The sequence below is a fragment of the Rhinoraja longicauda genome, chromosome 11, assembly GCF_053455715.1.
Source record: "Rhinoraja longicauda isolate Sanriku21f chromosome 11, sRhiLon1.1, whole genome shotgun sequence".
Taxonomy (NCBI): domain Eukaryota; kingdom Metazoa; phylum Chordata; class Chondrichthyes; order Rajiformes; family Arhynchobatidae; genus Rhinoraja; species Rhinoraja longicauda.
In genome coordinates, this window is record NC_135963.1 from 43,800,664 (window position 1) to 43,814,836 (window position 14,173).

At 41.3% G+C, this 14,173-nt stretch overlaps 1 protein-coding gene across 1 annotated transcript in view; it reads left to right on the forward strand.

The window, feature by feature from the left end:
- Positions 1 to 14,173, forward strand: part of jak1 (Janus kinase 1) — a 77,004-nt gene that overhangs the window by 41,499 nt on the left and 21,332 nt on the right. The window contains exons 7-10 of the mRNA XM_078407507.1: positions 4,565 to 4,759; positions 7,364 to 7,521; positions 9,078 to 9,201; positions 10,532 to 10,748. Coding sequence (XP_078263633.1) covers positions 4,565 to 4,759; positions 7,364 to 7,521; positions 9,078 to 9,201; positions 10,532 to 10,748 — 694 coding nt within the window. The remainder of the gene's footprint in view (positions 1 to 4,564; positions 4,760 to 7,363; positions 7,522 to 9,077; positions 9,202 to 10,531; positions 10,749 to 14,173) is intronic.

Consider the following 14,173-nt stretch of genomic DNA (forward strand, 5'->3'; position numbering starts at 1 on the left):
TCCGCTATCCTTAAGAGCTCTATCCAGCTCTCTCTTGAAAGCATCCAACGAACTGGCCTCCACTGCCTTCTGAGGAAGAGAATTCCACACCTTCACCACTCTCTGACTGAAAAAGTTCTTCCTCATCTCCGTTCTAAATGGCCTACCCCTTATTCTTAAACTGTGGCCCCTTGTTCTGGACTCCCCCAACATTGGGAACATGTTTCCTGCCTCTAATGTGTCCAATCCCCTAATTATCTTATATGTTTCAATAAGATCCCCCCTCATCCTTCTAAATTCCAGTGTATACAAGCCCAATCGCTCCAGCCTTTCAACATACGACAGTCCCGCCATTCCGGGAATTAACCTAGTGAACCTACGCTGCACGCCCTCCATAGCAAGAATATCCTTCCTCAAATTTGGAGACCAAAACTGCACACAGTACTCCAGGTGCGGTCTCACCAGGGCCCGGTACAACTGTAGAAGGACCTCTTTGCTCCTATACTCAACTCCTCTTGTTATGAAGGCCAACATTCCATTGGCTTTCTTCACTGCCTGCTGTACCTGCATGCTTCCTTTCATTGACTGATGCACTAGGACACCCAGATCTCGTTGAACTCCCCCTCCTCCTAACTTGACACCATTCAGATAATAATCTGCCTTTCTATTCTTACTTCCAAAGTGAATAACCTCACACTTATTAAACTGCATCTGCCATGTATCCGCCCACTCACACAACTTATCCAAGTCACCCTGCAGCCTTATTGCATCTTCCTCACAATTCACACTACCCCCCAGTTTAGTATCATCTGCAAATTTGCTAATGGTACTTTTAATCCCTTCATCTAAGTCATTAATGTATATCGTATTGTGGATAATCTATTGTGGAGTTGAATTCCAAGGCCCTTCTTCTCATCAACAATCCTTAGCGGCAAACTATTATTTGTATATCATCATCATATCATATATATACAGCCGGAAACAGGCCTTTTCGGCCCTCCAAGTCCGTGCCGCCCAGTGATCCCCGTACATTAACACTATCCTACACCCACTAGGGACAATTTTTACATTTACATTTACCCAGCCAATTAACCTACATACCTGTACGTCTTTGGAGTGTGGGAGGAAACCGAAGATCTCGGAGAAAACCCACGCAGGTCACGGGGAGAACGTACAAACTCCTTACAGTGCAGCACCCGTAGTCAGGATCGAACCTGAGTCTCCGGCGCTGCATTCGCTGTAAAGCAGCAACTCTACCGCTGCGCTACCGTTGCAGCACTATTCCAAAATGCATTAACTTGGAACTTCTCAGGATTGAAATCCATCCGCTCCCACCTTTTCCAAAGTTTCTACTTAATGGATTTGCTTTTCCAATTTATTCTATATTAGCTTTGATGTGGACTGCATTTTTGTATTTGCATCTATTGTTAGATCTTGCAGGAACTTAAGTTTAACAACTCTCATTATTTGTTGATACCAGATAATCTATTGTGGTATTGCTCATGTGAAAATAAACTTTGCCCATAAATAAGGTGCTTTGCATGGCTGCTGAAAATAACTACATGTAGAAATAAATTGCACTAATAATTACAAAAATAACTACATGCGTTATTGCAGCTTGCTGTAATTACAAAAATGCAGGAATATTGCCTCAATACTGCCCTTTGCAGGACTCTGCTGCCAATAGCAAGGTAGGAGGACTCAGGCTTGTGAAATCTGAGCATCAATAAATTGACTGTAATCTTCCTGGGTTGGGACTATTAAAAATGAGATGGATGAAAGAGTGTAGCCTAATTGGTCATGGAAGAAGAAAAGAGTAATTACAATAGGTTTATTAATTAAGATACATATTTTTGAGTTTTAGCTAGTTCTTCCAAAACTCTTGTCACCTTTTTTCCAATTTGCACTGTAGTTTTTATTCGCTTCCTCTGTTCTTTCTGATCAATATTGACTCCCAGTCAAGCAGAATCTCAGTACTACCTTTCTTTCCCTCGGTTTAAATGGTCGTGTTTCTTCCTATTTCAGTAACATGTAGCCTGAGCAAGTTTCTGCATTGTTCTAATTATGACCTCTTGCTTATTCTTGAACTTTATTTTCCGTGAGCCGCTGTTGAAGCCTTGTACTCTAGTCTCTTTATCTCCCTCTTTCTTTTGCAGATGAAATGTTTTGTAAGACCCACCTTCTGTCAGCTGCCTAGTAGCCTTTATGTGGAATGTACATTAATTTTTGTTGGATAACACTCATGGAATGTTTGGGACATTTTGCTACACGTAAAATAATATATAAAGGAAGTTCTTGACGTTATTTTGGATGTGTGGGATGAATGCGGAATTGCTGCTTTTACTGCATCTTGTTGTTGGAACGTAATTGGGAAGTAAATTCAGATTGGAAGCAGGTTTTCCATGTTGCTATTAACTGCAATATTCATCAGAAAACAGGAGATAATGATTGGGGGTTGGAAGAAATGTTCATCAATATGCAGATTCCGGGTTCTACAAAGTGCACAACATTTTATTTTAAGAATTATATACCTGTAATGCAAGGGTTAAACAGTCTGTGTCAGATTAAATGGAGTTGTCAGCTTCACATTTGAAACCCTGCTTTGGAAAACAAGTAGAGATTTTGGAATAATGCTCAGGTTAAGTTAGAGGGACCAGTAAATCATGAGGCCACCTGCAAGGTCACTAAGATAAGCCATTGCCTGCCTAGAAACATCTAAGACTAGCTCGGCTTCCCATAGGACAAATAACTCACGCTATTATGGCACAAAGGAGGATAGCTAGTTTTGACACATAGTCACCTGTTGTGCTTAGAGAGAAAGTTATTATATAAGTGCATGTTTCGACTATTGGAGTAGGAACTTCACTTTCGGGGAGAGAGAGAGAATGAACCTCATTTTCAGGGAGATAGAGAGAAGCAACTTCACCTTTGGGAAGAGAGAGAAGGAACATTTTCAAGGAGAGGGAGATAGAAGGAACTTCACCTTTGGGGAGAGAGATGGAAGGAAGTTCACTGTTGGGAAGGGAGAGAGAGAGAGAGAGAGAGACCCTGGGTCTTGGTGCGGGCAGGTGTCAGGACTTTCGAGATCTCAAGGCCAGCCATTGCAGACAGGAGTCTCGGAAGCGCAGAAGGGCAAGAGGGACTTGTTGCTTTGTTAATAATTCTTCTGATATTTTGTTTTAATGTATATAGTTGCTTGTACTCTCAAATGTTATTTCTCCCTTCATTGATCTCCTTGAAACCTGCTTATATTTTGTTACAATGCCTGTCAGTTTTCCTGTCCGTTGCTACATAGGATGTGTTTAGGGCTTCCCATCTCCAACTGTGAATGATATTGCCTTCAATGATATTTCAGTGAAAAAGGGAAAGGAAAGGTTGTAAAAACAGACCAGCATTTCATAATTGCCCATTTTGTGTCAGTGTTGAAGATTAGTTTCACCATTTTACAGAAAGTATAAATTTCCTATGGCAGCCACGGTGGGAAAATCTAGTCCAAGGGTACTTTGTTATTTGTATTAGACGCTTAGTTTCTTGGTGCGTGTTGTTTGCGAGCTACTATTATGAGGAAGTGGCAGTTTTTTTGTTAAACCACTTCACTTCCTCTCTCAACTCCAGATTGTGTGTGTGTGTGTGTGTGTGTGTGTAGGGGGGGGGGGGGGGGGGGAGAGAGAGAGAGAGGGAGAGAGATGGGGAGAGAGAGAGAGAATGAGAGAGAATATTGGTCACAGAGAAATTAGTACAGGGATGGGATTGCTCTGTAAACTGACATAAACCTGATGGGTTTATATGTCAAAAGAAAATATGAAAAATCTAAATATATAAGCTAGAACGTCTCAATCATCCCCTCTTTTCCTTCCTTCCCAGTTAATTGGAATGCTACAAATTGAAAGAAAGATATTTAAGAACACATACTCCATGGATGTAACTGAAGTAGTTGAAAAATCCTATTTTGGATTACCTGAGGATGATTAACAAATTTAACTTGCATTCGGGCACAGAATTTTCCCCAAACCTCTCCCTTTCAGAGCAACCAATCTTAGGTACTTCACATGTTCCTGATACCTCAGGTTTTTAAACCGGATTTCATATTGATTACCCTTTTCTACCTCTTAATATCTGATCAGATTGGAAAGCAGTGTGCTGAATTATGCATGTCGCCTCACTTCATCACAGCTTTGTTGTGTATAATTTCAGCTGTGATGTTCAAAGTTTAAATTGTTTTGCTAAGCTGAAACCAGAAAATATGTTAAAGAATCCCAGAAAATTACAATTGGCAAGCAACTTCAATGTAAAAGGAAAATGTACAAGGATTTTAAATTTAAATACTTTATGCAGAGGGTGGTGAATTTGTGAAGTTGATCACCTAGGTAATCAGTGGAGATAGATTTTATGGGGAAAAAATGAAAGAATAATTTGGACGGGTCTAATTGAGGGTCGTTCCAGTTCTGAGATTAGTGAACTGCAGCATTCTACAAAATGTATAATCTATCCTGTCTTTAACTGCCAATTTATAACATTTTGAGCAAGTTCTGCACAAGCATTAGCTATGATCAAACTTAAATTTCTCCTTTTTCTCCTGTTAAAGTCTACAACGAATTTGAAAGAGAAAAATAAATTGCAGAAGAACAAGAACAAGCACCTGACCAAAAGCAGCAAGACAGGTGAAAGCAAAGGTGTTCACTGTGAGAACTGGAATCTATTTTCTGACTTTTATGAGATCACGCACATCACCGTAAAGGACTCCCTCGTCATGATCAACAAACAAGACAACAAAAACTTGGTAAGTTATTTGAGGATTCCAGATTTTCTTCTTGCTGGGTTGCTATTCATTGATCTCATAATCAAGTTCTGTTGTTTCTTTAGATAACATTCAGGCTTGTAGGTTTTCTTGAAGGGTGACTGAATGATGATCTCGTGCAAGCAAAATCATGTAGGCTATCGAGGGATATGATGCAAAGACAGCTAAATGATCTTGAAATACAAACTAGCCACGGTCTAAAAATGTGGCAGAAGAAGCTGGAGCAACTCACTGACCTACTTTGGTTCCACGCACCACGTGTCTATCAAGTTCTTTTATGGTTGCATTTTGAAGAACAGCGGACGTGTACATGTTACCAGAGTACACAATCTCATTGTGCTGAACAATTAATTAATTGATAATAAAATGGTTTTGAATGCTAAAGAGTACTCTCTGAAATATTTTCAGAGTCTATCCTAACTTTAAAGTCGAGGGGATAAATAGTATTTTTTGCTATCTCCTTTTCAGTATCTAAATTCAGATGCTCTGAATTGGGCGTTGAAACTTTTCCCTCATTTTATCGACTATTGACCATTCCCCAATCAGTTACAAGGTTCTTGCTCCTCTTCCCAGCAACATCATCCTGACCTTTTAAAACAATGTCCATTGCCACCCAGTTCCAGATGCATCAATGGCATTCTGCTTCAGGGCTCCTCCACTCCATCTGTCATCAGCACTTTTTTTCACATTCAATTCAATTCAAAATATGGTTCCTTCCATTTAGAAAATTGATGGAGAAAATTAACAACATACAAAGTCTGAGGTGGGGGCTGAAGCTGATGGCTTTTGCTGTTTTCAACTTTTTAAAAGAGGATTTGCTGCTATCTCAAGCTGAGTTGGCAGTAAAATTCAGAGGCAAATGTAGTTGTCCGTTCCCCAACTGAACATGGTGCATTGTTTTATGTCAAAGGATGTCCTTATATCTTTACTCCTGCTTTGGTCCGTTCTCAATCACTTGCAAATTGCAGACACTGTGTCTGATACATGAGGCATAGGGGAGGGAAATAGAGTTATTTTATCAGCTTGCCTTTAGATATTGATAAGAAGGTACTGTTTGTTCTAGCCAGCTTTGGAAACCACCTTCTTTAGGCAACCTGGACACAATTGTAGAAATTACAGACAACAGCATTACAGTTAAATCCTGAATATATTCGTTATGATCATAGTTTCTATTATTTCACAAAAAAATATAAGCTGATTCCACCACCCCCCTGACGGCAGGTTCTAGGCAGCTACCAATTTCTGTGTTTAAAAAAGACTTGCATCATACTTTCAGCCTCTCACATTAAAGGTATATTTGACATTGCCACCCTGGGAATGATTGTCACTATTACAGCCAAGTTAAGACTCTACATTTTTAACAACTTTGGTCTTAAACCATACAAAATGGCACCTGAAACATGGTGACTCGTGTATGCTTCTCAGTGTAGTAGTATTCATAGTATTCCTACACTTTTGTACTTAAGTATGCTTGTGCCTATGGAAAGTAAGATTTTTACTGCGCTGTATGCAAAAATATATTTCACTGTACCAAAGTACATGTGACAATAAAGTACTATGGGGGTACTATGAACCCCATTTATGCCTCTCATAATCTTCTAAACGTATATCAGGTCTTCTCTCTGCCTTCAATGCTCCAGAGAAACCAATCCAAGTCTGTTTGATCTCTCCTTACAGCTATTACCCTCTAATCTAGGCAGCACTCTGGGATATCTCGTCTGCACCATCTCATTAGTTCATAAATCATCGGAGTAGAAGTAGGTCACTCGGCCCATTGGGTCTACTCCATCATTCAATCATGGCTGATCTATCTTTCCCTCACAACCCCATTCCCCTGCCTTCTCCCCATAACCCTTGACACCCTTACCAATCAAGTATCTGTTAATCTCCGCCATGATAATAAACATGACTTGACCTCCATGGTTCCAAAGCCTTCGCACCCTCCATTTGATGGACTGTCTATTAATGGGTTACTGCCTCTGTGAAAGTATGGAAGCAGAATGCAATAGTATGAAAGCATTTTTTATATGAGTCGGAAGCTTTTGGGGCCCTTTGCATTCGATTGTCATTGAAGCTGATGCCAACCTTATTACTCCATTGGCAACTTACTCCAGATCTGCTAACTCATCACAGAGAAAATTGGATGCCAACCAGTACGATTTTTATTCCACTCAAAGTGTTTACAATTGAATTACCAGATGAACTTAAGTTTATTTTTACTATTTTGTTCATCACTGAGCTATTTAGCTTCATAATAATAATTAGAAACTGTAAAACTTGTTATTTGCCAACAGCATATAGGGTGCAATTATAAGTGGAATAAATCAGTAGGAGGACCCAGCGTGGGGGAGATTGCCATGAGGGAGGTCGGGAAGAACAAAGGGGGATCTCACATAGGTGAAGGGGGGGGGGGGGGGGAATTTGTAACTTTGTAAGCGCCTTTTATGGGTGACTTTTTACATACCTTGCAAGCAAAGATATTCACTGTGACGTGTCACATTTGACTAAAGTATTCAATGCAATTCAATGATATTAAGTTGGTTACAAACTGTTTCTGTCACGTTCTTAATATTTTTTGTGTTTCAGGAGCTTGAGCTGTCATGCTATGATGAAGCACTTTCCATGGTATCTTTGATTGATGGCTACTTCCGTTTGACAGTAGACGCCCACCACTATCTGTGCACTGAAGTGGCTCCGCCTCTGGTAGTGCGCAACATTAAACATGGCTGCCACGGGCCCATACGGTAAATCGAAAATTACCCATCGTTTATTTGAGAAAAGTACAATTACTTGGCTTAATGTGTAGGAAGGATCTGCACATGCTGGTTTATACCGTGGACCCAAAATGTTGGAGTAACTCAGCGGGTGTCCTCTGCGCCTCCCCCCCCCCCCCCCCCCCTTGCTGGGTCCCTCTCTATCCTTAGCGGGCCCCCCATGCTGGGTCTCTCTCTGTCCTTAGTGGACCCTTCACACGAGGTCCCTCTCTGTCCTTAGCGCCCCCCCCCCCATGCTGGTTCTCTCTCTTTCCTCGGCGACCCCCTCACGCCGGGTCCCTCTTTGTCCTCGGCAGTGCATCCTCCACCGACCGGCGGGACACGCAGCCCGTCCTCGACCGTAATTCATTGAACATTGTAACATTTTTAGGGTTTTTAAAACCAAACTTGACAGCTACTCACTTCCATTTCACTGTCTTGTCATTTTATCTCATTCTTTGAGAGAAGCAAACCACTGTTAGATAAATTCCTCAACTTTAGAATGATTACCTAATGATCAAATCTGAGACAGTTTGATCACCTTTTCGCACAGTGAAACTTGGTGGTAATGTTCAAACAAAAATATGTTGGCATCAGTCCAGTTAAAGCACTGTCATAAGTTGGTATTTCAAAGTCGTAAGTAATTTTCACTCCTAGTTGTTATCTTTGTTCCCCATTGAGTGATGACCTTTGTTCTGTGTGCCAAGGGAATGGGAATAAGTTGTATCTATTCTGGAGGGCTCTGGGTGCTTCACAAAAGACGTAAGGAAAATTGGTTAAAGGGGAATGAAGAGGGATTTTAACAGTTGGAAAGGCTAATTGTTTTGGTTGGGTTGGTGACATTTGAGTACAATAATTTGAATGTAAAATTATTAAACCATGAGACTAATGGAACCAGAGGAGGTAGGATGGTAAAAGGCTGGAAGAGCTGTCACATAAACTGGAATGAGCCCATGAAATGAATTGAGAACTACGTAAAGATTTTTCTATATGTTAGGAGACGATGTAATGTCAGACGTTCAAGGGAGTTGGGGTCCTGGAATCGGATTTGAATTAGTGACGAGGGACTCAGTGTTGAATCTGCACAAATTGAAGATTCTAGAATAAGGTTGACCAGAAAGGAAACCATTCAACTAATCAAATCCAAAGATGATAAAGATATTCATGTGAAAGATACGGTGGCAAAGGGGTGGTGCTAGGCAATGGAGATTTCACTAGGCCATATTTGTGGGAGACAGAAGCTATTTCAAAATTGAGCTGGACATTAAGGCTGCAAAACTCTCACGCTCCCTTCAGAAATATATGAGCTTCTTATATTTATTTATACTTACTATATAGATCATTTATACTGTTGATTCCAGCAGTGTTTTCATACAACTTTATGAAAAGATTGTACCTGATTTCTTAATCTTTCATTTGGAACCTTTTCCTGTCATTAAAACTTCACACAGCTCAGTTTAAAGTCTCGAATGAATTTTATTAACTTTTCCTCGTAACTTTTAGAAATGTGGTTTAAAATTGTGCCCTTTTGCCTGTTCTCTTGTCAGTACTGAATATGCTATCAACAAGTTGAAGCACGAAGGCAACGAGGACGGTATGTACGTATTACGATGGAGTTGTACAGATTTCAATCACATTCTCATGACAGTTGCGTGCTGTTCACCCCCTGAGGTAATTATTCAGTATGTTTTTAAACCACAAATTTCTGTGTTTTCTTTAAACCTCAGTATTGCGAAGGGCATCCGAGATGACATTTTATGTACAAAAGTTCAGGCACTTGCCCATGTTTTAGGGGGGGAAAAAACACCTTGCCATCTTTTTTCAAAAAAAGAAATCAATAGACAATAGACAATAGGTGCAGGAGGAGGCCATTCGGCCCTTCGAGCCAGCACCACCATTCAATGTGATCATGGCTGATCATTCGCAATCAGTACCCCGTTCCTGCCTTCTCCCCATACCCCCTGACTCCACTATCCTTAAGAGCTCTATCCAGCTCTCTCTTGAATGCATTCAGAGAATTGGCCTCCACTGCCTTCTGAGGCAGAGAATTCCACAGATTCACAACTCTCTGACTGAAAAAGTTTTTCCTCATCTCAGTTCTAAATCAACATTGCAAACCCACAGCGACGCGGACTTTATTTGGCTCGGCTCAGTAAATTGTTCTTAAACAAAGCTTTCGACGTGACAATAATAAACCTAAACCATAATGAAGAGAATTCGACCTACAAGTAGGAAAGTACGAACACACTGTTCAGTTTAATGGCCTCTAATTCCAGCAGCTTTTCTAAAGGCAAAGCAGCTGGCTGGCTGTATTTTTAAATGTTGGCAACTAGTAGGTGAGGCCACAGATTCTAATCCCTTCTTAGTATAAAAGTTTGCTTTCAGTTGATTGCAGATGGGTGGTTCTATTGCTGTGAAATCACCTCTTCCAGGTGATGCTGTACAAATAGTAAAATTCAAAGTCGTGACTATTTTGCTGGGATATTATTAGCCAGAATCCATTTCTAGAAGTTTACTTTTCTCATTGTAACATTTAGTCATTTAATTGACTGAATTGGCTTACTCTGTTTATTGGCACAGAAACACTAGCCCAAACGTTTGCCAACACTTCTAATGTAAATAACTAGGGGAAACAGATTCAAGGTGAGGGGTGGAATTGAAAAGACATCTGAGAAGCATGTTCCCTCACAGGATGGTGGTTTTTGTTCGAAGAAAGGTGTTTGAAGTAGATAGATCTGATTAGTGTTTTCAAAGGGCTTGGATAGATACTCACAAATCATTAACACTATTACTTGCATTTGTGCAGCTTGACCTGAATGTTTTCAAGCCGATTGTTTGCAGTAAATGTTGACTTCGCTGGGGCTAACATTTAAGTCCAGCCACATTAGCACTTTGCTTTCTGTCCTCGTCCTGTAAAGTAAATGATGACCTCCACTTTCTGTAGGGATTTGATAGGCCTTAACGCTATAGATTTCTGAGATTCTCATTTGCTTCCCTCTAGTGCTTTGGCTTCTGCGATCGAGGCAGTGGCTCAAGAATGCCAAAGCAGTACAAAAACTTTCAGATTGAAGTGAGCAGCTCTTCTGGCTACAGGTTACATGGCTCTGACAGCTACTACGCCAACCTCGGGGAACTCATGAAACATCTCAAAGGGCAGATTCTTAAAACCGAGGACATCAGCTTCCAACTCAAATCCTGCTGCCCACCAAAACCTCGAGGTAAGGAGGATGAGCGTCACTGCCTTTTTAAAGTGAGACGCCTGAGTGGAAGTGACTGGGTCCTGTGTGCAGAGAACTATCGCGGTTGGAATTGATAATGGAGAAACTGAAGGAAAGTAAGTGGTAGGGTGCTGGTGATGCGACATTCAAAGCCTTTATACTTAGGAGTACGAAAGACTAAATGGCTAAGCCAAGTTCCGAATTGGAACGTGTGAAGAATCTCTTGGCCAGAAATACATTCTCGGTGGGAAGTGTGGTTAATGTATGTTGTACACTGGTGGATGCACGTTCAACCTGCTCCATAATTCACTTCCTTTGGCTCCAAGGGAACCAAACTTTGCAAGTGACATAGGACTGTATTGTGTTTTTGGAGCAACTGATTGTGACTGCTCAGAAGGGGCAGTGCTAAATAATGTTGTGGTTAGAGGAAAGGTTGTAAACACTACATTTAAATGCCTCCCTTTCTTTCCACTTTCTGCCTATCTTACAATTGATTCTGACATGCTGGTTGAAGATGGTGCAAGCACACACCCATAATATTATCCCGTCATTCCCTTTCTCCAACAAACTTGGCTGTGTACCTCCTCCTTCTCTCTGTATTTGAGAAGTGTAAATTGACCTATTAGTCATCAAGAAGTGAGTGATGAAGATCAATGGATGCCCAATTTCACTCTGGCTGTCACCATTGGGTTAGAGGCAAGCTCTGCATGTAATGAGTAGTGAGCCCAAGTGGTTTTCATAAATTCACCAGTGATAGCAGCAGAATTAAGCCATTAGGCCCATCAAGTTTACTCTGCCATTCAATTATGGCTGATGTATCTTTCCCCCTTAACCCCATTCACCTGCCTTCTCCACATAACTCCTGACACCCCTACTAATCAAGAATTATCTGCCTCTCCCTTAAAAAATATCCATTGACGTCCTCCATGGCCTTTGTGGCACTGAGTTCCACAGATTCACCACCCTTTTCAGCAAGGCCAGAGGATAGGGATAGCTTTGGTTGCCAGTTTGCTACAAATGGAGGTCTCTCAGAGATGTGGGCCTTGATAGACTTGCATTCAGAAGATGCATGCATTGAAGAGCTCAACGTGTTGGAAGCCCTGCCAGGAAATGTGGAGAAGTCTGGCTCCACATTCACATGGGTCTTCCCCAGCAGCTTGAGACCCATTCTTTCCATCACGGAAGGTCAAGAAATCCATAAACTTGTGGGCTGATTATGAGGCATCGGATTGCCATGTCTGGTTCTAATGCAACACCAGCCACTTCCAGGAGATGCTCAGACTGAAGTTTGTTCCATACGGGTTTGCAACATTACTGTGTAGACAAGTTGATCGCCTTGCAGGATGCCACCATAGTCCAGCTGTCCTCTCCAACAAATTGCTTGGTTGTTCACCTGCTTCCCATGTGCGGTTGCGGTGGGTCCCTGAAATACAGGTCTGCCATTTTCTCTGAGGGTGAGTACAGCGTAGGAACAGCCCTTCAGCCCACAATGTGCATGGCGAACATGATGGCAAGATAAATTAATCTCATCTGCCTGGACATGATCCGTATCACTTGATTTTTCATCTAAAAGCCTCTTAAACTCCACCATTGTATCTACTTCCACCACCACCCCCAGCAGCATGTTCCAAGCACCCACCACCCTTAGTGTAAAACATTTTCACCGCAAATATCCTTTAAACTTTGCCCCTCTCACCTCAAAGTTATGCCCTCTAGTCATTGAATTTCCACTCTGAGAGAAAGCTTCTGACTCTCTACTCTATGTCTCTCTCGGCCTCCAACACTCCAGTGAGAACAATACAAGTTTGTCCAACTTCTCCTTATAGCTAATACCCTATAATCCAAGCAGCATTCTGGTAAACCTCTGATGCATCCTTTCCAAAGCCCCCACATCCTTCCTATAATGGTTCGACCAGAACTGCAAGCAATATTCCTAATGTGGCTTAACCAAAGTCCTATAAAACTGCAACATGACTTCCTGACTCTTGTACTCAACGTTCCGACTCATGAAGACCAGCGTATCATATGCCTTCTTTACCACTTTATCTAGGGTTGCCAAACATTTGTGCTTCACTCCCAGTGACAGCGGTCCTTGCTGTTGGCTGGGCCCTAGCCAGATTCCCCTGTCCATTACTGAGATGTTGTAGCCTGCATCCAGACCTCCAGTCCAGGACCAAAGAAAGGCTACCTGTACTCTTCACTGCTGAAGGATAGGCTGTACCAATCATTCTGCAGTCACCAACGGCTCTGTGTGGGAAGACCAGGATACTCATGGCACAGCAAAGACTGGCCCAACATGAATGCACAATGTGAACTTAAGGCTTTTATGCCATTGGGCATGATTTCACTCTTATGTCCGATTTCTAATATTTATTTGTTCACCATTACTCTTGCTTAGTGACCAAATGGTTTATTTTCATGGTGACAGGGAAGGTTAGGAGTGGGGGAGTAGAGCTAGATGGGGAACTAGGGCTGAGGTTGTTAATATTGGGTTTGACTGCATACATTGTGGGCTCCCTTCCTCTTCAGCAACCACTTTTTGCCTCCTGCACGGTAATGATGGCTGTCTCCTCGTGATGTTGAGGTTGTGCAGCAAGTCATAAAACTGGCTCTCCCACCAGTAGGTTTTGAATGAACATATTAACACCTGCACCAGAAGACATCCAACAGAGTTTGTGTCTTTCATGTACCTTGTGTGTCACAGATGTCATTTTGAATCCCAAAGTAATGCCCAAAACAATTGGTCTGTTTGGAGTCCAATCTCTCACCTTGATTGATCCAAAGCCATCTATCTCAATTCTCAAAATGCTTACTGCAAAAGTGGTTTATGTTCAAAGTTAGGGACATGGACGTGCTTATGCCATGTAGCAGTTAACAGAATTGATTTTACATGGTCACGAATCAAAATGAAGCTGGAATATTATGACTCTGCCTATAGAAACCATTACATTATTGACACGAGATTGCAGATGCTAGAATCTTGAGCAAAAATCAAACTGGTGAAAGGCATCAGTGGGTCAAGTTGCATCTGTGGGGGGAAATGGACAGTTGTTTTGGATCGGGACCCTTCCTGAAGTTTCTTTTTTACCTCTGTATCACTACTAAAATATTTTTTTGCAATTTGAAAAGAGACACAGATAAAATAAAACTAATTGCAAATTCTTAAAACATGTATTCCTACGATAAGTGCAAAGAATCTTACACAAGCTTTTTTCATCACTTGTGCATGAAAAGTGGCTCACGATTGTGCTAAATTCTTCTCAATTTAAATAATTTAAGTTAAAATGTTCTGTCCATAGGTCAATGGGGATCTGTTTTCTTGTTTATTGCAGAAAGGAGTTTCTTATCAAAACATCTTGCTCGGATTGACCTTTAGATGTGGCTGGTGTGATTTTTTGCAGACCATAGCAAGCTTAACCTTATTT